This window comes from Cotesia glomerata, linkage group LG4 (genome assembly GCF_020080835.1).
Source record: "Cotesia glomerata isolate CgM1 linkage group LG4, MPM_Cglom_v2.3, whole genome shotgun sequence".
In the NCBI taxonomy this organism is placed as follows: Eukaryota; Metazoa; Arthropoda; class Insecta; order Hymenoptera; family Braconidae; genus Cotesia; species Cotesia glomerata.
In genome coordinates, this window is record NC_058161.1 from 19,252,961 (window position 1) to 19,275,506 (window position 22,546).

General features: G+C 32.6%; 3 protein-coding genes across 3 annotated transcripts; all 3 read left to right on the top strand.

Annotated features, from left to right (window-relative positions):
* The first annotated feature begins 139 nt into the window (after window positions 1–139).
* LOC123263937 lies at window positions 140–4,483 on the top strand. The gene is made up of 2 exons (XM_044726982.1): window positions 140–1,738; window positions 2,891–4,483. Exons 1-2 carry the CDS (start codon window positions 218–220, stop codon window positions 4,442–4,444), a joined length of 3,075 nt encoding a protein of 1,024 aa, XP_044582917.1. The 5' UTR covers window positions 140–217; the 3' UTR covers window positions 4,445–4,483.
* Window positions 4,484–8,686: 4,203 nt separating this feature from the next.
* On the top strand, window positions 8,687–15,847 carry LOC123263203 (neprilysin-2-like). Its single transcript, XM_044725774.1, has 8 exons — window positions 8,687–8,839; window positions 8,917–9,017; window positions 10,468–10,692; window positions 10,758–10,978; window positions 11,075–11,224; window positions 12,506–13,247; window positions 14,257–14,477; window positions 15,424–15,847. The coding sequence occupies exons 1-8, from the start codon at window positions 8,808–8,810 to the stop codon at window positions 15,751–15,753; spliced, it is 2,022 nt and encodes a 673-aa protein (XP_044581709.1). The 5' UTR covers window positions 8,687–8,807; the 3' UTR covers window positions 15,754–15,847.
* A 2,321-nt stretch (window positions 15,848–18,168) lies between these two features.
* LOC123262961 lies at window positions 18,169–22,455 on the top strand. The gene is made up of 4 exons (XM_044725473.1): window positions 18,169–18,314; window positions 21,796–21,926; window positions 22,032–22,208; window positions 22,287–22,455. The coding sequence occupies exons 1-4, from the start codon at window positions 18,210–18,212 to the stop codon at window positions 22,438–22,440; spliced, it is 567 nt and encodes a 188-aa protein (XP_044581408.1). The 5' UTR covers window positions 18,169–18,209; the 3' UTR covers window positions 22,441–22,455.
* Window positions 22,456–22,546: the final 91 nt, after the last annotated feature.

The following is a 22,546-nucleotide window of genomic DNA, read 5'->3' on the forward strand; positions in this document are numbered from 1 at the left end:
CATTGATAAGCTTATGCTTATACAATTGTATAAGCTATATGCTTATACAATTAATGATACTACTTGATGTAGCTGCGCCACTTATCCCTCCCGTTGCAATCTATCAAGGTTACCACAAGAGTGGGAAGGTTGCACTATCTTTTCTGTCAACAGTACAATTCTGCTCTTCAATCAATCCATAAACGCACAAAACCAGTTGATTGCTAACTTTCTCACAATGTACATATTGTTATTACTCACAATCATCCTAGCGCTTTTGATAATCTACATTCTCTTCCGAAAGAACCACTACTCCAAGCATGGAATACCTCATCCAAAATCTTATTTCTTCATCGGCAATCTGTTACCAGTAATCCAAAAGAAGCAAGCATTCGTCGAGCTCCTTATAGACGTTTACAATTTCAACAAAGACGCCAAGTACATTGGCTACTACGACTTCAATGGCCCGATGACAATAATCCGAGACTTGGACCTGATCAAGAGCATCACTACCAAGAATTTCGATCACTTTGTTGACCACCAGACGTTCGTTGCTGATCCAGACTCGGATGTCCTCTTCGGAAACAACCTCTTTACTCTTCGAGGAGATCAATGGCGTAGGATCCGAGGTTTGATGACTGGAACGTTTACATCCAGCAAGATGAAGGCTATGTTCAAGCTGATGGCAGATTGTGGGGATAATTTTTCCGAGCACCTTGCAGTTAAATCCAAGGAAAGCTTAACTGTGATTGATTCGAAGGACAGTTTCACCAGATTTGCCAATGACGCTATTGCGACCTGTGCATTTGGCATCTCTGTTGACTCAATGGCAAATCCCGACAACGAGTTCTACGTCATTGGAAGAGAAGGAGCTAACTTCGGAGGCTCCAAAAAGTCCTGGAAGTTCTTCATGTGTCAAACCTTTCCAAGGATCGCCAAGTTACTGGGTATCAAGCTGATAGACACCCATGTGGAGAAGTTCTTCTGCAATTTGGTTGAAGAAACGATGGCTGCTAGAGACGAGCAAGGGATCTTCCGACCGGACATGATCCAGTTGCTGATGGAGTTACGGAACAAGGATCAGGAACTGACCATTGGAAGTATGACTGCCCAGGCGTTCATTTTTTTCTTGGGTGGCTTCGAGACAACGTCAGCAGTGATGTGCTTCGCTGCTCATGAGATAGCGATGAACATCTCAATCCAGGAAAAGCTGCAGCAAGAGATTGACCAGGTGTTTGAAGACTGTGGTGGCAACCTTACTTATGAAGCAGTCAACGGGATGCAGTACCTTGACGCAGTCATCAACGAATCCTTGAGAATGTATCCATCACCTGGATTCATGGACAGGGTTTGCACAAGGAGCTTCGAACTGCCTCCTAGTTTGCCGGGCTTGAAGCCGTTGAAGGTCCAACCTGGAGATCGCTTCTTGATTCCAATGTGGGCGATCCACCGAGATTCAAAGTACTTTCAGGATCCGGATACCTTCAATCCAGATAGGTTCATCGAAGGAAAGGTTAATCCTGCTGCTTACTTTCCTTTTGGGGCAGGACCTAGGATGTGCATTGGAAATCGGTTTGCTTTGATGGAGATCAAGGTCCTGTTGATATACCTGTTGAAGAAGTGTCAGATCAAGCCTGCTGAGAAGATGATTCTGCCGTTGAGGTTGAGCAGGGAGGATTTTACTATCAAGGCTGAAGGCGGCTTTTGGTTGGAAGTCCAACCAAGGTCGTTGATATTTGATCAACGCAAGGTTACTTATTAAGAAGTTGTATTTGTTGGTGGATGATTATACTATTTCTGTAATTTATAAATAAATTTTTGCTAGCAATGAAGGTGGCTTTTAACTGATTTTTAATCTCATTATTCATCATTTAAGGGGTTATATGGGTTTTCTCCGGAAAAAATGGCTAATTTTTTTTTAATAGAAAAAATGAAATATTTTATTTAAACTTTTTACTATCTTAAAGATACATGTTTGATAAGGGATTACTGAAATTAAAAAAAAAAAAATTTTTAAACTCTGCTAATGTGACGTCATTTCCGGCGAGCCCTTGGAAAAAAGATGCGTCCGCGTGGACAGCAGAAATCCTAGCAGGATTATTTGAAGTGAATAAAAAAAATATGTGCTTTAGTTAAGACTTCAAACTAGGTCTTGAACGAAGACGGAAAAAAAATCCTTCGTTCAAGACCTTGTAAATTATATCTCGAAGATCTGTCTTAAATTTCATCAAGATCGGTTGAGTAGTTCTCGAGAAATCTTGACAACCGTCATTGAAAACATAGTTTGAGAAAAACGCGTTCAAAGTTTTGAGTGACAATACAACAGCGCCTTGAGCGCGCAACTTTTTAAAACTGTTTCTCCGAAACTATTATTCGGATTGATTTGAAACTTTAGGACAATATTCTAGAGATGTTGTAGAATTTAATAAAACATTTAAAAAAAAATCGATTTTTTGAAACCGTGAAACTCACACACACTAGTAAAGATACAGTATCGGTGTGACCATTGTTTATGACTTAGTTGTAGGTGGCGCAATTTTTAATTTTTACTCGATATCACTGGCCAGTTATTTGTTTATATCCAGGATAGTTCAATGAACCACATCAACTGTCGTGTACTAATTTACAATTTTTATTTATTTTTATGTGCTTATATTATTACTGTAACGTAAAAATAAATTTTTCCTAGCAATGAAGTTGGCTTTTAAAAATATCTTATCTGATTTTTAATATCATCGTCACTATTCACCACTTGACGTTAAGTCGCAGTATTTATTATTCCAAGATTACGTCAGTAATCGTGAGCTCTCAACAACAATAGCGTATCTCAACGCTATCAAGAGATTAGAACGCATGCGTGAAATTATTCATCATAATATAACTCAATCAACAATAATTACTCTATTTGTCAGTCAGTAGAACCCGTCGTGCTAAAACACCAACAATGGATCTAATTTCGCAGTCTATAATCGCGTTAGCCATCATCATCATCATCATCAGTTACTTATTTCTGTCCCAAGAGACTCACTTTTTCAAGCATGGAATCCCTCATCTACCTAAACAGACTCTCTTTCACGATTTATACGATATTTTCTTTAAAAACAGATCAGCAGTGAGTCTACTTTTAAAAATGTATAATCACGATAAATCAGCAAAGTATGTCGGAGTATACGAATTCGGAAAACCAGTAATTGTAATCCGAGATTTGGAGCTTCTTAAGAGCATAACTGTGAAGAACTTTGACCACTTTGTCAATCGTCGAAACTTCATTAAAACGGATATAGATCCTTTGTTCAGTTACAGCTTGTTCTTCCTTACCGATGACAAGTGGCGTGAAACCAGGACAATTCTCACTCCAGCATTCACCGCAATGAAGATGAAGAGCATGTTCAAATTGATGACCGACTGCGCGAATAATTTCACAAACCACTTAGTAGCCAGATCCCAAAAATGCTCCCTTGAATTTGACTCCAAGGACATATTCACGCGTTACACCAATGACACCATTGCTACTTGCGCTTTTGGAGTCTCGGTGGACTCAATGAAGGATCCTGACAACGAATTTTACCTCCTTGGAAGACAAGCAACCAATTTCGAAGACAAAGCGCTTAAATTCTTCATAGTCTTGCTGTTTCCAAGACTTGCGAGGTTGTTCAGGGTGAAAATGGTCGATGCAAAGGTGGAGAAGTTCTTTCTGGACCTGGTCAGCAATACGATTGCATTGAGAGACCAGCAAGGAATCTACAGGCCAGATATGATCCAACTGATGATGGAAGCTAGGAATAGCTCAGATTTGAAGAAGGAGCTTTCTATCCAGAAAATGACCGCCCAGGCCTTCATCTTCTTCTTCGGAGGCTTTGACACCACTTCCAGGATGATGTGCTTCGCTGCTCATGAGATTGCGGCTAATTCCGAAGTCCAAGAACGCTTGCACGCGGAAATAGACCAGGTTTTGGAAGATTTTGGAGAACCCACTTACGAAGTGATCAACAATATGCAGTTTCTCGATGCTGTTATCACTGAGGTGTTAAGGATGTATCCTGCGATGATAGTCGCTGATAGGTTATGCACCCAAGGCTTCGAATTGCCTCCAGCTGTTCCCGGGGCAAAGCCATACCTTCTTAAACTTGGTAGTCTGGTCATGCTGCCGACTTGGGCGATTCATCGGGAACCAGAGCACTTTTCTGAGCCAGACACTTTTGATCCTGACAGATTCTTGGGTGATCGCAAGAAGACAGTGAACAGTGTTGCTTATTTGCCGTTTGGCGCGGGCCCCAGAATGTGCATTGGCAACAGATTCGCGCTCTTGGAGATCAAGGTCATGTTCTTCCATCTTTTGAGTAAGTGCAGCATCAGTCCAGCCAAGAAAATGATCCTTCCGTTGGAAATTGCTGATTCTAATACTTCTTTGGGTGCTAAAGGCGGATTCTGGTTGGATATTTTGCCGAGAAAAAAAGAGATTTGATTTTTTTAGCTGCTTTTTATTACTAAAGTAAGATTGTTAACAATTTTTGAACTAAAATTCTGTTATACTGTCGAAAAAATCGTATTTTTAATCAATTTAATAAACTTCGATGGAATAATAAGTGTTTTTATTTATAATCTTAAGTTAATTGATTTGGATAATCATATCGATCAATATAAGGTAAAGTGCATGAACAGGCTTTTCGAATTGTTATAATAAAAAATCTGTAAATTTACACTAACAAAAATTAAGAGAATAAAAAAAAAGACAAATTTTTTTTAGATTTTTGACGGGATGTATTTCAACGGAAAATGATCATATTGCAAAAATAAAAAATTAGGAAAACGGTTGACCCTGAAGGCCATTCCTGCAACTTCCCACCAATTCTATACCTAAACGCTTGAAATTGCACTTATGACGTTTTGAGCTCTCCAAGCTCAAAAATACAATTTGTGTGTTATTTTGAGCTCTCCGAGCTCAAAAAAATAGCTTTTGTATTCTTCTGAGCTCTTCGAGCTCAAAAGTCTGATAGAAGTTTGATAAAACACTATTTTTCAAATATTCAAACTGCAATAACTTTTGAATGAATAAACTGATTTTTACGCGGTTGGCGGCATTCGACGTGGTTTTTTAAGTCTTATGAAGATCTTTCAAGTTTTAATTGATAGAACGAGAAATTTCGAAGTAATTCCGAAAATACCACTTTTTTTGCGTTTCTTTTCCGATAACGATAACTCACGAACGAATCAACCGATTTTGACCGGGCTGGCGGCGATCGATGTGGTTTTTTAATGTTAAGATCTAAAAAATTTTGGCAAACGATCAGTAAAACCGTTTAAAAGTTATTCCAAAAAAACCACATTTGAAAAAAATTTTTTTTGCAGTTTTTTTGAGATTTCTCAAAATCTACCGCTTCGAATCGGTTCAAATTGTATTCAAAATCTAAGTTTGGTCAAGCCCTTTCAAATGGCATCGACCGCGTTGAAATCAGTCAAGCCGTTCAAAAGTTATGAGAGGTTTACATACATCCATACACACACACATACATACATACATACATACAGACACCATCGCGGGAATAGTCAGGGAAGCTTCCTAGGACCTCTAAACGTCGAGATCCGATGAAAACTCGATTTTCGAAAAACGAGGTAAAACTAATAACTTTCCGATTTTTGAAAATTTTCAATTTTCTTAGCGGGAAATTGAAAAAAAATTTTTTTTTTCAATTGCGGTTTGTCAGAATTGATTGTTCAACTACTACTCCTTTGATAGTCTATTTTAAAAACGTTGTCAAAATATAAATATTAAATAATCTTCGTTAATTTGCTAATCAATTCAAAATTGTCTATATTTTCCTAAAAATCACTACACGGAAAAAAGTAAACTGTAATATTCACTCGGATTCCGGTTAATTTTTATAGTTTTAAACAGTAAAGTGGACATCGGGGTGGCAAAAATATAAATATTACAAAACTTAATGTAGAAAGTATATAAAAGCCACATTTTATAATTTAATATCCAAAATAAGTGATTAGTAGCTGCACGGAGAGAATTTAATGGTAAATACAACTATCCGAGTATTGTAAAAACAGGCTTCTTAGTATGAATGATTGCAAGAACTATCCAAATTGTTAACTGAACCATCCAGATAGTTACATTTACCATCTGGATAATAATTATTACCATCTGGCAGGTAACTTAAAGATGGTAAACTTAATCATAATATATGTTAACCGCTAAAATCATGTTGATTGTAAATTTTACAATCATGATGGTAATTATTACCATCGCAGCTAGTAATATGATTAGTCATTATGTGATTACCGTAACTTGTGAATTATAAATAAACAAAAATTTCGCTTTATTAAATACTGACTTTTGTTAAATTGCACTGTACTTTCTTAAATATTGACGTTTTTGAAGATATAAGCATATATTTTATATATTTATATATAATATATATAAATATATAAAATATATGAAAAATTGATGTGGGTACTCAAATGAAAGGTCTGGATAAGTGTAATGTCTGGGTAAATTTATATCTTTAAAAATGTCAATAGTTTACAAGGTCATTTCTTAATTATTGATATTTTTAAAGATGTAAGCTCATCCTGATGTCACACTCATCAAGAGCTTTCATTTGAGTACCCACATACATTTTTGATATATTTTTCCTATATACATATATATAAAATACATAAATATATGAAATATATGAAAAATTGATGTGGGTACTCAAATGAAAGGTCTCAATGAGTGTAATGTCGGGGTGAGCTTATATCTTTAAAAATGTCAATAGTTGACAAGATAGTAATGTCAGTTCTTAATTATTGACATTTTTTAATATACAAACTCATCCTGATGTCACACTCACCAAGAGCTTTCATTTGAGTACCCACATGCATTTTCATATATTTTTCATATATACATACATATAAATATATAAAATATATGAAAAATTGATGTGGGTACTCAAATGAAAGGTCTCGATAAGTGTAATGTCGGGATGAGCTTATATCTTTAAAAATGTCAATAGTTAACAAGATAAAAGGTCATTTCTTAATTATGTGCCTAGAAATGGAGCATTTTCAAATGCAGCCTAAATACTTATCATGATAAATTGACTATCGATGAGAATGATATGAAACCTTGAAAAGGCGGAAATTCAAGTCAAGACCTATGCAATGACATTAAATTTCACTAAAAAAACCGATTTTATCATATGACTATCCTGGAGACGAAATTTTTGTTATTCTTTTAACCCTTTCCCGGCTCAGAGTATCGGTGAGTCTAGATGTGAGTTAAGTGGGGATAGAGCCCATCAAAGTCCGTTGTAAGGCTGTATCGTGAAAGTATGTATGAGTGAAAGTTCAGTAGTGGTAGTGTAGAGAAGCGTCGTCCCCTTCTACCGTTTTTCCGGCACCCTCTCTAAAAAATAGACTATAGCTCTCTCATATTAAGAGTAAGATGTACGATTCAAATTGAGAGTAGGGATTCAAGGTCGAACGGGAAATGGTTAATAATATAGATAAACATTTTTCAATGTTCACTCTTATGTCAAACATTAGAATGTTATTATATTCTCACTATAAAATCGAAAAAGTTTAGTTTTTTATACTTCCTGTTTTTTTATGATTGCAATCATGATGATTTTAACTATCTCCGATGATAAAAGTTACCATCTAGATGATAAACCGTATCATCATAATTGTAGGAATTAATATATACTGATTGTACTAATTACAATCGCCAGATAGTTGCATTTATCATCTTTGTAAAAGTTAATAACCATCCTGGATAGTAGAAGCTACAAAATAAGGATGGTTACCGTTAACATAAAATTCTCTCCGTGTGTCACTGTAGTAAATAACGACTCTTTTATCTTAAAAAATTACAGTTTCAAACAGTAAAAATTGCCATTTCAATATATAGTCCGTATTATGAGGAGAAGGGGAACTCAGAGGAAAGAGAAGGGGGTCTCACTCTGGGAGAATTTAACATTTAAAACAGTAAAAATTATACTTTTAAATTATACATTTTACCATTCCAAGCAAGTCAATAATTACAGTTTGATTTTTAGCGTTGCGTTTAATATTTACCATTTTACTTTGTAAATATTGGCGTTGCTTGTATTAGAAATTTACTAACTTTATTTTATACTTTTTACTTATTATAAGATCATTTTTTAGGTACGAAATGATAAATATCAAAGTCTGAATTCTCAATTATTATACTTTAACATTTTAAACATTGAAGTAGCGAATATTACTGTTTGAAATAGTATTTTCTTCCATGTAAAGAGTAAATTGTAACGTTTAAATGGTAAATATTATAAAGTGAATAGTAAAATCACGATTTTACTGTTTGAAATGGTAATTTTTAGCAGTTGATCATTACTTATTATAAATCGACTGTTATTTATTACAGTTTACTTTTTTCCGTGTAATTTTAACTAATAATTACATCTTTATGCATTAAAAGTACGGTCAAATACGTTTTACTTTAAAACCTGTTCAACTACTGGGTACTTTACCTTACTCAGAATTATTTAACATAATAATAAAAATAACTTGACGCATGTTGAGATAAATAATTATCTTGGTATTGCGCATCAATGCGTGTTGGATATTCTAAATCCTGATTAGTGGTGGTATTATTATTATGGTTAGCATGCTCTTGAAAATAACATTTGAAGTGATGTAATCTAGGATACTTAAATAGATCACCCACTGATCGAAGAAACACTAAACAGTCCCCTCTTAACTTGAAAAGTTTTATTTAGGATAAGATATGAGTGGCGGCGTGACCCAAAGGTTAGTCGAATAACATCTTCCATTAAAGAACGTTTTTAGTTTAGAGGATGATGACATCGGCGCCTGTTAAACGTTGCAAGTATGGAATTAATTTAAATTATTATTTTTTTTTTTTTTTTTGTTAATTATTAATTATTTTTTGTGATTTTTTTGCAGACGCAATCACTTTTGGCAAGATACGCTGCTAGGATGTATTGTTGGAATTTTTTTTATCGGTTCAAGTGTTGCCGGAGTTGTTGATAATATGCAATATATCAGTAAGTTATATATTTATATTTTTACATTGGGGTGTTTGGAATAAATTTTTTTATTTTTAAATTTTGTTAAAGAATGCTAAAATTAAGATCCTGTTGAAATATATTTAATTTGGATTTTTTATGTTAGATTTTTAAAAAATAGTTTTAAAACTTTGGAATTTCTTATCTTATTTTGAAACGTAGAAAAAAGGCACTTAATTTTGACTAATTCAGATAAAATGAACAAAAAAATATCATTTATAAATTCAATTGAAGAGATAAATTGTTTTTGTAGTTTTGACTTAAAAAATATATGGGCGATTCTCTGTAAGGATGTTTTTTGCTGTCCTAGGCTTTTTATTAGAAAAAGTTTTATTTTGTTACTAAAAAAAATTTATTACGAAAGTAATAAAACATTTCTATTTGGAGCATTGAAAACTAAAATGAAATAAATTTTTGTTTTTTTGCTATAAATTCGTAAACCACCGAAATAACAGTCCCCTGAGCTGTCCCATTCCCAAAGTTAAAACTTTAAGATTAAATTTTAAGTTATTTGTCCATAATATATAATTTGGTCCATAATGTTTATAAACTTAATTAGTCAACTAACAATCCTCTTCAATAAAAAGTACCGAAAATTAATTAAATGTTTCATTAAATTCATTAAACCAAAGTTTGTCCCAGGCATTTTAAGAACAGTCCCCTGCCAGAAGTTCAAAGCCAAAAAAAAAAATCCAGCGTGTGATTTTACCTTTTGTAAAGTTTATAAGGATCTAACTAGCTTTGAGTTAATAACCATAAGGCAGTTAGCGCTTTATCGGCATTTTATTTAGTGTCAAAGCACCATTTGTGCTGGAAATATGTGTCTGGGCCACTTCAAAACACAGTCCCCTAGCAACTATTTTTATTTATAATTTATTTATAAAATTGGATCCATAAGTCTTAATATTATTCTAATTAATGTAAACATTCATTGAGAACTTGAAAAGTTGAATGCATTGAAATAGTTTGCTTGATTTTTCTCAATTTGATAAAAAAAAAAAACAGTCCCCTGGCAAACAGTCCCCTGTGATGTTATATGGCAAAAGATACACAAATATCGAAAAAGCGAAAATTAAATCAGCTGTTTATTTATTATGATTGAGCTGATAGTTTTGTAGCCCTTGTTAATTTTTTTTTTTAATAAAATCAAAAATAATTTGGTCGGACAATTTTGTACAGATTTAAGACGTCCTTACAGAAAATCACCCTTATGTAATTTATTTTATTAGGTCATTTTTAAATTAAGTTATTTTTTTTTAATTTGAATTTTGGCGGGGCAGTGACGTAGTATTATATCCGGTGCGCAACGCCATCTTACAGATAATTTAAGAACTATATTTATTTTTATATTGTAATTTAAATTAAATAAACTGCTTTTTCTGTAACATATGTTATATTTTATATAGTAACAATAATTATAATTTTCTAGCATCAAAGATAATAAATTATCGTAACGCAAGTTATACTCCATGCGACAATATCTACGCATATGCATGCGGTAATCACTCAAAAGCGAATATAACTCCGTTCTTCATATTAGAGCAATCTCTAGTCGCCGACGACATTAACAACCTGATCCAAAATGGCAGCAGTTATAAAGAGTTAAAGCCTGTAAAACTAATAGACGATTTATACAAAACATGCATGAACGACAGTAAGTAAACTGTTTTTCATCTGATTAATCGAATTGAATATAATAATTAATTATTAATAATTTAGATGCCGTGGGACAGGAAGTTTTGGCGCTACTGGACCGAATTCTAAAAAAATTGGGCAACTGGCCGGTATTTGAAGACGGCGGTTGGAAAGAATCCGACTTTGATTGGATTGATTTCACAATTGGGTCCAAGAAACTGGGACTAGATATCAATTATTTTCTGGACTTGAAACCTTGGCGAGTGATGGAGTCCAATAAGACTGTCGTTAGATATATGATAGACGTAAGACGACTTCTAAGTATAAAAATGTTTAGAAAATCCAAAAGTGCACAACTCATAATGCTTATTTAATTATGAAATGAAAATTGTATTCCACAGATTGCACTAGCAGAGTTTGAATCCGTTTCAGATCCTTTGGTAGAAGCTTATGCGAAGTATATCCAAAGCGTGTTTGCCTTGTTGAAGAACATGAAAAACTCTTCGAGGGAAATCAACGAGATAATCGAATTCGAACGCGAAGTATCAAAGGTAAGCAGTATTGCTAATAATTTATTTTTCTATTACCCGTTGGAGTTCGATTAAATACCCAAATGAATAAAACAAAGCACCAAATTCAAATTTGAAATAAAAAATTAATATCCATACAATTTTTTATTCAAATTTCTGTTTTTACATGCACATTTAACTATGAAAATATAACCTGAGACTTTCAACGTTAAATCAAGATAAAAATTGCTAGTTCCCTGATAGCCACCTTAACTCAAACTTTTTTCAATCTACTGCCGAAATTTGTAGCCAACTTGATGAAAAAAGTTGCAAACCAAACGTTTTTACTAAAGTTGTCTACAAGTTACACTGCAATTTGACGTCAAGACTTGCAGTACAAGTATTTTATTCAAGTTGTAGTAAAATTGTAGTACAATTTAACTAAAAGTTCGGTGTTAACTTGTATTCAAATTGGGGCTGTAGATTTTAGTCAATTTATTTACAACTGTTGTACTGTAAAAATTTACGGCAAACTTGATGTCAAGTTAACTGTAACTGCTGAAATCCAACTACTTTTAATCAAAGTGTGGCTATCAAGATTATAACCAAAAATTCCCTATGATTGAAACACCCACTGTTTTACCTGCAAAAGATAAATTTAACCGAAGTTTTAATACCCTGATAGCCACAGTTTCAGACCAACCAAGTTGGTGTCAGATAGTTGCCACCAACTTAGCGACAACTTGCGGTCAACTTCCGAATTTGTAACTGTTGGCGTCAAGTTGGCTACAAGTTTCTGGGAAAAACAAGACCAATCTACTGCCGCAATATGTCGCCAAATTTCTTGAGGAACTTGTCGTCAACTTGGTGCGAAAGAGTTTCGAAAGCAATTTTTGCCGACAACTTGGTGAACAACCGAGTTCATTAGTAACCGAGTAAGCTATATCCTTGATAGCCAAGTTAGTCGAAACTTTCTGTCAATTTACTGCCGCAACTTGTCACCAAATTGGCAGCAAGTCTTGGAAATGCACTCGGTTGATGTCAACTTGTTCACCAAGTTGTCAGCAAAAACTGCTTCTGAAACTTTTTCACATTAAGTTGATGACAAGTTTCTCAAGAAATTTGGCGACATATTGCAGCAGTAGATTAGTCTTCTTTTTCTCAGAAACTTGTAGCCAACTTGTTGCCAACAGTTACAAATTCGGAACTTGATCGCAAGTTGTCGCTAACTTGGTGGCAACTTTGTTAGTCTGAAACTCTGGCTATCAAGGATAAAATCTGAAGAAACAAAACTAGATCTGATGATACAATCACTTTTTCCAGATAAACCGCTACAACTTCAAGGAAGACTACTTTGAAAAGCTGACTCTTGAAGACCTAGTTAAAAAATGGCCGACGATAAACTGGAATGAGCTGATCAGTAACATAATCCTTCGAAACCTAAAAACTCCAGTTAATATCTCCGAAATTTCTCTTTGGTCCAGTCAAGCAGTCTCTGACTTTATCGAACTAGTGCTGAAGACTCCCAACCACGTGAAGGCAAACTACGCTGTGTGGAAGATCATCCAGAAGACAATTCCCCATCTGACAGAGAAGTATCGCGTGCTACACCGGGAGTACTGCTTGGTTCAAAAATGCGAGAACACGACACGCGCGCTCTCTTGCGTAGGCGTCGTCAAACGACATCTTGCTCCCGCTGTGAACTTTCTGTACGCCAAAAATTACTATAACAATGAAAGTGAAGCGCTTGTGAATGATATTATCAGAAATACGAAAGAAGAACTCATCAGGATGATCAGCGAGTCTTGGATGTCGCAAGAAGACAAGCAGAAGAATATTGAGATTGTTAGAAACAAAGAGTTTGTCATTGGAATCAAGGGCAAGGGTGATGATAACTGGGTGAAGTTTTATGAAAATTTGGAAATTGATACTTCCAATTACTTGCAGGCTTTGTTAGACTTGAAGCTTTTTGCTATTGAGAACAGGTTCAATGAGACGGATTTCGATGATGAAGCCAAGAAATTGTTTGAGGGATTCCTACCAAGCCGCTTGTATGGGAAGATATGTGAGTAGAAATTTGTAATTAATTTTATGGCTAGGATTTATTGCAATTTCAAGGAAATCAACGCAAAGTAGTGAAATTTTTAAAACTTCCTGAAAATTTGTAAATTCAATCTACGTAGCCTAATAATTAATTAAAAAATTAAAAAACAGGGTTTCCGTGATATTTAATTAAATAATTAGGAAAATTGTAATTTTTACATATGAATGGAGATTCCACCAGCCGTATTTGGTTAAGAATTTAATGCAATTAACGATTTAAAGAAAATTTTATTTTCATTGGATTTGATTGAAAAAATAATAAACTAAAGATTAAAACAATAAAAAAAGTAGCTTTCCAAACGTATTACGGAGATATTTTATATTTTTTATGAAAAATCACTCGGAATTTGCGTTCTTTAATGTCTTGTATTTGACTTGGCAACACCGCTTTGGCAATTACCCAAAGCATAAATAACCGCGGTTTTTTAAATGCTAGAAGATCTTAGTCATTTTAGTTAGACAGTAAACATAAATAAATTTTAAGGTTAGGGAACTCTTTTGGTGTTGTCAAGTCTATACCGGTAATTCAGAGTGCTATATTTTTTATTAGTCAATTAATTGTTAATAATTATTTAGTGAGTAAATTTTTCAGAAATTTCCTCAAAAATGTTATTAATTAATTTAAAAATTAATTTTAAGATGCATAACAAAAGTATTTCTACGTATTATTTTTTTATAGACATTCTTTATACTATGAAGGTACTTGGATCTCCTTAAATTATGAAGTAATAAAATAAAAATGAGGAAAAAACAATATAGAACAGCTGTAATAAGTAGCCGCGGTTTTTTAAATACTAGTAGATCTTAGTCACTTTTCAATTGTCATTGTATATTACACTATAGTCTCAATTTTTACAATATAAAGTGTAACATTTGAAATTTTTTCTACAAAGAACCAGTTTTTCCTCTAAAAACTAATTTTTCCAGTGCTTTTTCTCATAAATATTTTTGATCAATCAATTTTTTTCCAGACTTACCATGGTCAAACATAAGAAAGCCATTTTTTGACGTAAGCTATCCATTGTACGTGAATTACGCTCACATCGGGTCCCACATCGCCTACGAACTTATCAAAAGCATCGACAATTTAGAAAACTTCACTCAAAACGTTGAAAATGAAAAAGCTATGTGTTTCCGTAACCAATGGTCTGTTATTGAGAATTTCAACATCAACGATAATACTTCTGCACCGGTAACATCACTAATATATAATATTTTACGAACTATACCCAGGTAACATGTGCTTGAGCAAGGTTTAGGTGCCAGTGTCTTGAGCAAAACCTCTAGTAGCTAGTTTCTTTTTCTACATATGGGTCTTGCTCAAGTTCATGTAGAAAGAACTGGTTCAAGACTTATATATAACTAGCTCTAGACATTTTGTGCAAGAATATGAGACAAGTCTTATGTCAGGTGCATTGAAAAACTTTCTGACGGATTTTTTGAATCAGAAACTCACAACAGACACTTACCCATGACTTGCTCAAGATTTGCTCAAGATCCGTAATTCTCAGTAATTTGTTCATTTCTAAAGCATTTTTTAACCAAAAACTAACAGCAAATGTTGAAGCGTGACTTGCTCAAGATTTGCTCAAGATGCATGATGCATTATATATTTTATAGCACGTTTTCCTCTCCACTACTTTAAGATCTATTGGTTCAGTGGTGCTCATTTTAAAATAATTTTATCTTGATCGATAAAACAGTAGGTCTATACTCTAAAAGGTTAATCTGAATGAGATCCACTGATCCTATAGTAAATATAGGAGTGATGGAATGATGCGAATGGTCAATCGAAAACATTTGATCTTGAGCAGATCTTGAGCAAGTCTTGCACAAGTATATTCAGCATGCTTCTGGTGTCAGTCTTTCTCAAGAATTGATATAGTTAGTTTATCGATAAGAATCTTCAGATTTTCTCAATTTTCTTACACAATTCTCGAGCTATAATCTGGCCCAAAGTTTTTGTACAAGGCTTGTTCAAGACTTGTCAATTGAATTTGCTACAAGTATCTGGAGCAAGACCCATAGGTAGAAAAAGACACTAACAACTATCGAAATTGAGACCAGCCTTGCTCAAGCCTTGAAAAAGATTGCTATAATCAACAACTATGTATATTAAATTAAAAATTAAATTCCAGAAAATTTTTATGGCTCTAAACGCACAAATTAGTGCGCAGATGTCCATGAAGATAGCGTACCAAACTTACCGACGCGTCACCCAGAATCTGACGGAGGAAGTGCCACCTCAGCTGAATTACACAAGCCACCAATTATTCTGGATAAACTTAGTTCAGACCGTCTGTCAGGATAGCCCACGACCTCAACCGAAAACAATCGACCACAAGTACACGAGCTTTGAGTATTTTTTTGCAAAAGCTGCAACGGGTTCTCCGGAAATTTACGACGACTTCAATTGTGCGGATGAATCGTTCGCTAAAAATTACGGAGCTTCTTGCAGTTATTTGTGATGATTTCTGTTTAAATTGGTGTAGGAAATAATTGATATTTATGCAAGATAATTATAATTATTTGGATGATAATAAATTTTCACATTTATGAATATTCATTTGTTTTTAACACTTGAAATTATAATTATTAGTAACAGGTGTTTGCTTTTTATTCACAAGACTGCGTTCATCTGCTCAATAATTAGGTGATCAATTGATGACGAAATTTAATATTTACTTGGTAATGTTTCGACATATTTTAACATCAGTTGTGTTGTCAGCTGGTCGTTTTGCAATAAGGTAAATTTTTATTAAGAAATATCTTGTTTTTTTGTCGTCCTAAATCGAAGCAACGCTATATTGAAGGCGGAGAAGGGGCACTAGGCCGCTCTAGACTCAGGAGTGGGGAGCGCTCGACTTTCATTCAAGTGTCAACTGTAGTCCCGTCAACATTTGTAAAAACTGTGTTCTCGCTATCAATTCTATGTTTACTGCATATATTTCGTTATAATATTATATTTTTACTTATAAAATTAATTTTTAAAATTATTGGACAAAAGTATAAAAATTTTGGATCAAAAATGAAATTTAAAAAAATGGTATTGTAAAATAATAAGACAAATTTTTCCTTAAAATATTAAGCTTTAATATTTTGTAATAAAACAGGAAAATTTATATCGCGACCCAAATGCCAAAAGGGCGTATACCAATTTATACGCTCTTTTGGCTTTGCAGTGCCAAAAGGGCGTATAAATTTTTTTTTTTACTAATCGCTTTATTAACACTTAGTCAAAATATAGAAAAAAAATTTCCAAAACCAAAAGGGCGTATGTCTGAAATTATACGCCCTTTTAGCTTTAGGACATTGAAAATTTAGTGACCTAAAGCCAAAAGGGCGCATAATTTTTTTGCCGATTGCTTTGAATTATAAGTTATATGTGACTAATTTTTTTGCCCTCCGGGCGAAAAGTGGCAACTTTCGGCCCGCTGCGCTCAACGAAGCTGCCGCTTTTCGCTCAGAGGACAAAAAAATAGTATTCAGCCTTAGGATGGGAAAGTTAGAAATGTCTCAGATCACACGTTATAGTCAACCGAGGCGAAGCTATTTCTATTAAATTACAAATCGGTATTTTTAAAGATTAATATTAAAATTTTAATACAAATTCTGTTTATAATTTTAATTGATACAGAAAAAAAAAACACCAGCTGAAATGAAAAAAGTTTATCAAGGTGCAATGGTGATGGCAATCATCCATGGTTTACTTGAGGTTCTGAAATCTATTTGACTATCATATATAGTTCATTGTTTGACATTACAGTAAAATAACAGACCAATAAACAGTACAATTTAATCATGTAAAGATATTATTACAACATTAACTTTACATTATTAAACTATACTATTTATTGTTTAGTAATTTTTTTCACTATTTAATACTAACCTATTTAACTTTCACGTAACAGTATTTTTAAATAGAACTAAAACTAAAAAATTATTAATTATTAATTGTTTCACACTAAAATCCACTTTACAAGTTTTAAATTCAAAAATAATTATTCATCTATGTTCAACTATCACGATCTACTTGTCTTCATTCACCTGTTGCTATTTATTATAACTAAAGTTAAAAATTGTTAATAATTATCATCAGGTGATTATAACTATTAATATAAATAGTAAAATAATTATTTTATCAATTAATATTATAAAATAAAAGTTCGTAAGATTATTTAGTTTAATTTGAAAAATACCGATACTTCGTATGCTACCATAGTTGTAAAGGGCATCAGTTGCGATATCTAACATATTACTGAGTCAGAGGCACGAAATTCAGCAAAATTAAATGATCTGGATTTATTTTTTAGAGTAAAATTTTATATTTCAGAACAAAATTGAAAGTTTTTTTATACGCCCTTTTGGCTTTAGGCTAAACTTTTTCTAAAGCCAAAAGGGCGTATGTATTGATATACGCCCTTTTGGCATTAGTACATTAAAAAGTTTCTTTTTGATAAATCTTAACGTTTCGAGCAATTCTAAGTTGAATGGCGAAAAAAAATTTTTTTATATGCCCTTTTGGCACAAAACCCTATCTAACTGCTGTAATACGCCCTTTTGACATTTGGGTCGCGATATTGGTTGGAAGAAATTAAACATTTATACACTCTGATGAATCATTGTGAAAACAACTAATGATGTTACTTAGTTTTTACTGATAATGAATTCCTAAAGTGGGTACCACAGATTTTTTTTTCTTTATCTGGATGGAAAACCGCTGTTCGTGATAATATTTGCTTTTAAATTTTCCAGACTTTATTCACCTGAATATTAAACTGCCGAAATAGCCAGTCAAAATATTTTTCATTTTTCTGTTATCTAAAATAAACAGATGCGGGATTCTCTAATAAAAAATCCGTATAAATACTCAGTGGCATTAATAGGAAGAATATTTAACTGAAGAACTCCTCTTTTTTAGAGAATGTTGTTTGTTATCGTGTCTGTGCTGGTCGCCGGATCTTCCGCGGTAACTGTGCAACCGGGTCCGTGTCCCATTATCGATGGAGTCCCTATTGACTTCAACAAGGTTTGTATTGTTTTGCTTAACTGCGCTTATATTTCAGCAACTATTTTTATTATTATACCCTTGTTAGTTCACAAAATCAAAATATTTTGTATAATATTGTCAAGATTATTTAATGGAGATTAATTCCATCCTTTTCAAAAATTTATTCAGTGCAATAGAAACGAAAAAAAACATCAAAATAGTTTAAAAATTTTTCTGTCCAAGTATGAAACTTGTAAACACTGTAGCTTGCCAAAAAATCCATTAATTGAGTCAATATTTTTTTTATTTGATTCTTTGAAGGAATTGCAGGCCCCCTATTGCGAATGGCTATCTAACTCAGTGTCGTACGACGGTTTTTAAAATACCGTAAATTTTCGGTATTAATGCGTTTACCATAAATTTACCGTTATAATTCTGATATAATACGGTATTTCTATGGTTATTTTGGCAAGTTTTTTTATTATAGTTATACAGCATTTCTACCGTACTTTTGCTGCAAAGTTCAGGAAGAATACGATAAAATTACCGTAAAACTCTGGAACTTTTACCGTTAAAAATCTATATATTAACTATAATATTACTATTATGTTTGTTTTTTAAAGAAATAAGGCTAAATTATCGGCAGTTGTTTGGCCCAGGACTTCAATATCTTAATGTATCAATGCGTAGAGGTGACATTAGACAAGATTACTTGCGTTTGCCAAGAGCAAATAGTAATATGTATGAACAATCTTTTATAATCAATGGTATACGTATCTGGAACTCGTTGCCACCTGGGCTGACAACTGTAGATAATCTTCCTGAATTTCAAAATGCATCTTTTTCATTTTTTCTGGCTAATGACAATTAAAATCATTATTATATTTGTTTAATTAATTATAATTTCTGTTTCAAAGTGTCTCAAAGTGATTATAAATTTACTAACTAACTACTGTTAATTTATTAAGTAACTTTATTGTATTTAAGTAACTTTAAAACCTTGCTGTTGTTATATTATCAAACTTACAGTACTATTGTAATTGTATTTTTATACTGTATACTTATATATATATATATATATATATATATATATATATATATATATATAAAATATATTGCTTACTGATGGCCTTGAGGGAGCTTCGGCTCTAAGGACAAATAAATATATATCTATCTATCTATCTATAATATTACAATAATAAAATCGTATTTCTACGGTAAAAATACCGAAGATATACTGTAATTTTGCCGCGTTTATAATGATATAATTAAAGATATAATATGCTTTCTACCGTAAGATAGACGGTGGTGTTTATTACTCGGGGTGTTTTATTAGGTGACTAAGTAAATAGTTATGGATAGTGTCTCTGATAGCTCAACTGGTAGAGCCTTTGGCGCGGAACTAAATGATCCGGGTTCGAATCCCGGTCTGGACTAAGAAAAATGATGATAATAATAATAATAATAATAATAATAATAGAGAAATTAATTTATTGACTCCTTAAAAATTATTCATGATTTTATTTATTCATGATATTATAAAAAAAAATTTTAAGCTATTTAATAATAGTAGTAAAGCAGCATATTTTTGGTATTTTACCGGTAATAGAAAGTAGGGATCTTCTTTTCCGGTTTTTGCTGCAATAGTGCCGCAGATAGACAGTAAATATGCGGTACATTTACGGTTTAAATTCTGTTAATATACCGTGATTTTCCCTATTGTATTGCCGTAAATATTCTGAATTTATTTCGTAATTTTTTCGTAATAATTCGGCCAAAAAACTGGCTAAAATAACTAAAGTACTACGGTAAACATACTGCATTTATATCGTATAAATATCGAATCTTTGCGGCATTTCGAAAACCGTGAGGGCGTTTAATTGCAATTAATAAAATAAATAAACCAAAAGACTGTATATCTATATGTGTGATTCTCTGTAAGGACGTCTTAAATCTGTACAAAATTGTCTGACCAAATTATTTTTGAATTTATTAGAAAAAAAATTAACAAGGGCTATAAACAAAACTATCACCTTAATGATAATAAATAAATAGCCAAATTAATTTTTGTTTTTTCGATATTTGTGTGTCTTTTGCCATATAACATGACAGGGAACTGTTTGCCAGGGGACTGTTTTTTTTTTTTATCAAATTGAGAAAAATCAAGCAAACTATTTCAATGCATTTAACTTTTCAAGTTCTCAATGAATGTTTACATTAATTAGAATAATATTAAGACTTATGGATCCAATTTTATAAATAAATTATAAATAAAAATAGTTACCAGGGGACTGAGTTTTGAAGTGGCCCAGACCCATATTTCCAGCACAAACGGTGCTTTGACTCTAAATAAAATGCCGATAAAGCGCTAACAGCCCTATGGTTATTAACTCAAGGCTAGTTAGGTCCTTATAAACCTTACAAAAGGTAAAATAACACGCTGGATTTCTTTTTTTGGCTTTGAACTTCTGGCAGGGGACTGTTCTTAAAATGCCTGAGACAAACTTTGGTTTAATGAATTTAATGAAACAAATTAATTTTCGGTAATTTTTATTGAAGAAGATTGTTAGTTAACTAATGAAGTTTATAAACATTATGGACCAAATTATATATTATGGACGAATAACTTAAAATTTAATCTTAAAGTTTTAACTTTGGGAATGGGACAGCCCAGGGGACTGTTATTTCGGTGATTTACGAATTTATAGCAAAAAAACCAAAATTTTTTTCATTTTAGTTTTCAATGCTCCAAATAGAAATGTTTTTTTGCTTTCGTAATAAATTTCTTTTAGTAACAAAATAACAATTTTTCTAATAAAAAAATGCCTGGGACAGCAAAAAACATCCTTACAAAGAATCACCCATATATTTCATGCAACTTTAACCAATCACGTTACAAATAGCTTGCTCCACACGGAAAAAAGTAAACTGTAATAAATAACCGTCGATTTATAATAAGCAATTACCGACTGCTAAAAATTATCATTTCAAACAGTAAAATCGTGATTTTACTATTCACTATATAATATTTACCATTTAAACGTTACAATTTACTCTTTACATGGAAGAAAATACTATTTCGAATAGTAATATTTGCTATGTAAATGTCTAAAATGTTAAAGTATAATAATTAAGAATTCAGACTTTGATATTTATAAAATAAAGTTAGTAAATTTCTAATACAAACAACGTCAATATTTACAAACAAAGTCGTTATTTACTATAGTGACAGCTACTAATCACTTATTTTGTATATTAAATTGTAAATTGTGGCTTTTATACTTTCTACATTAAGTTCTGTAATATTTTTGCCACCCCGATGTCCGCTTTACTGTTTGAAACTATAAAAATTAACCGGAATCCGAGTGAATATTACAGTTTTCTTTTTTCCGTGCACATATATTTTCATATTTTTCCTCTAAATTATAATACTTGTGGATTAAATGACCATTATAATTTTGGATTTTTCAATTATTTATTATTTATTTTCACTATAAAAAGCTTATATTCATTTCTTTAGATGGCCGGCAACTGGTACGAGTATGCTGATACCGAGGACCAGTATAACGGTACTCTTGGATGTATAATTGGTGAGACATTCACGCTGGAGGATAACATACCTAGAATACTTACAACCTCAATTTCAAAATCGTAATTATTTGAATGATTCATACTTTTTTTGTTACTTACAACTTATTGTAGAAATTCTCAAGCTTAAATAATACATTTTTTTTTGTTTAAATTTTTGAAACAAAGTACCGGCAACATTGTAGCAGCTGAGAGCGAAGTCACTGCGATACTACCAGGAAACGGGGTGAATCTTTTTACTTATACTCCACTTGTTGGTGAATCGACTGTTCAATACTGGGATCTTGAAGTTGTGCCCGACAGTCATGAGATATCTTGGTCTTGCATAATTGAAGGACCAAACCATCAGTGAGTTGTTTACTGTAAAAGACATATCATTAATCTTAAGAATTTACAGTTGCCTTATTATATTATTTTGTTTAGTATACAAGGTATAGACATATATACTCGCAGTCCGAACCCGTCAATAGATGTCATTGGAAGAGCACGACAATTAGCCTTGGAGAAAGGGCTCTCAGTACCAGATTTCATTCTATTTGATAATAGTTGTTATCTAAAAAGTTGTAGCTGCCAATAATTGGTCCAGAATTTATGGTGGATTATTTTTATAAATATATTTAATAAGAACCAATAATAATAATAACAATAAATAATAATAATAATAATAATAAATAATAAAATAA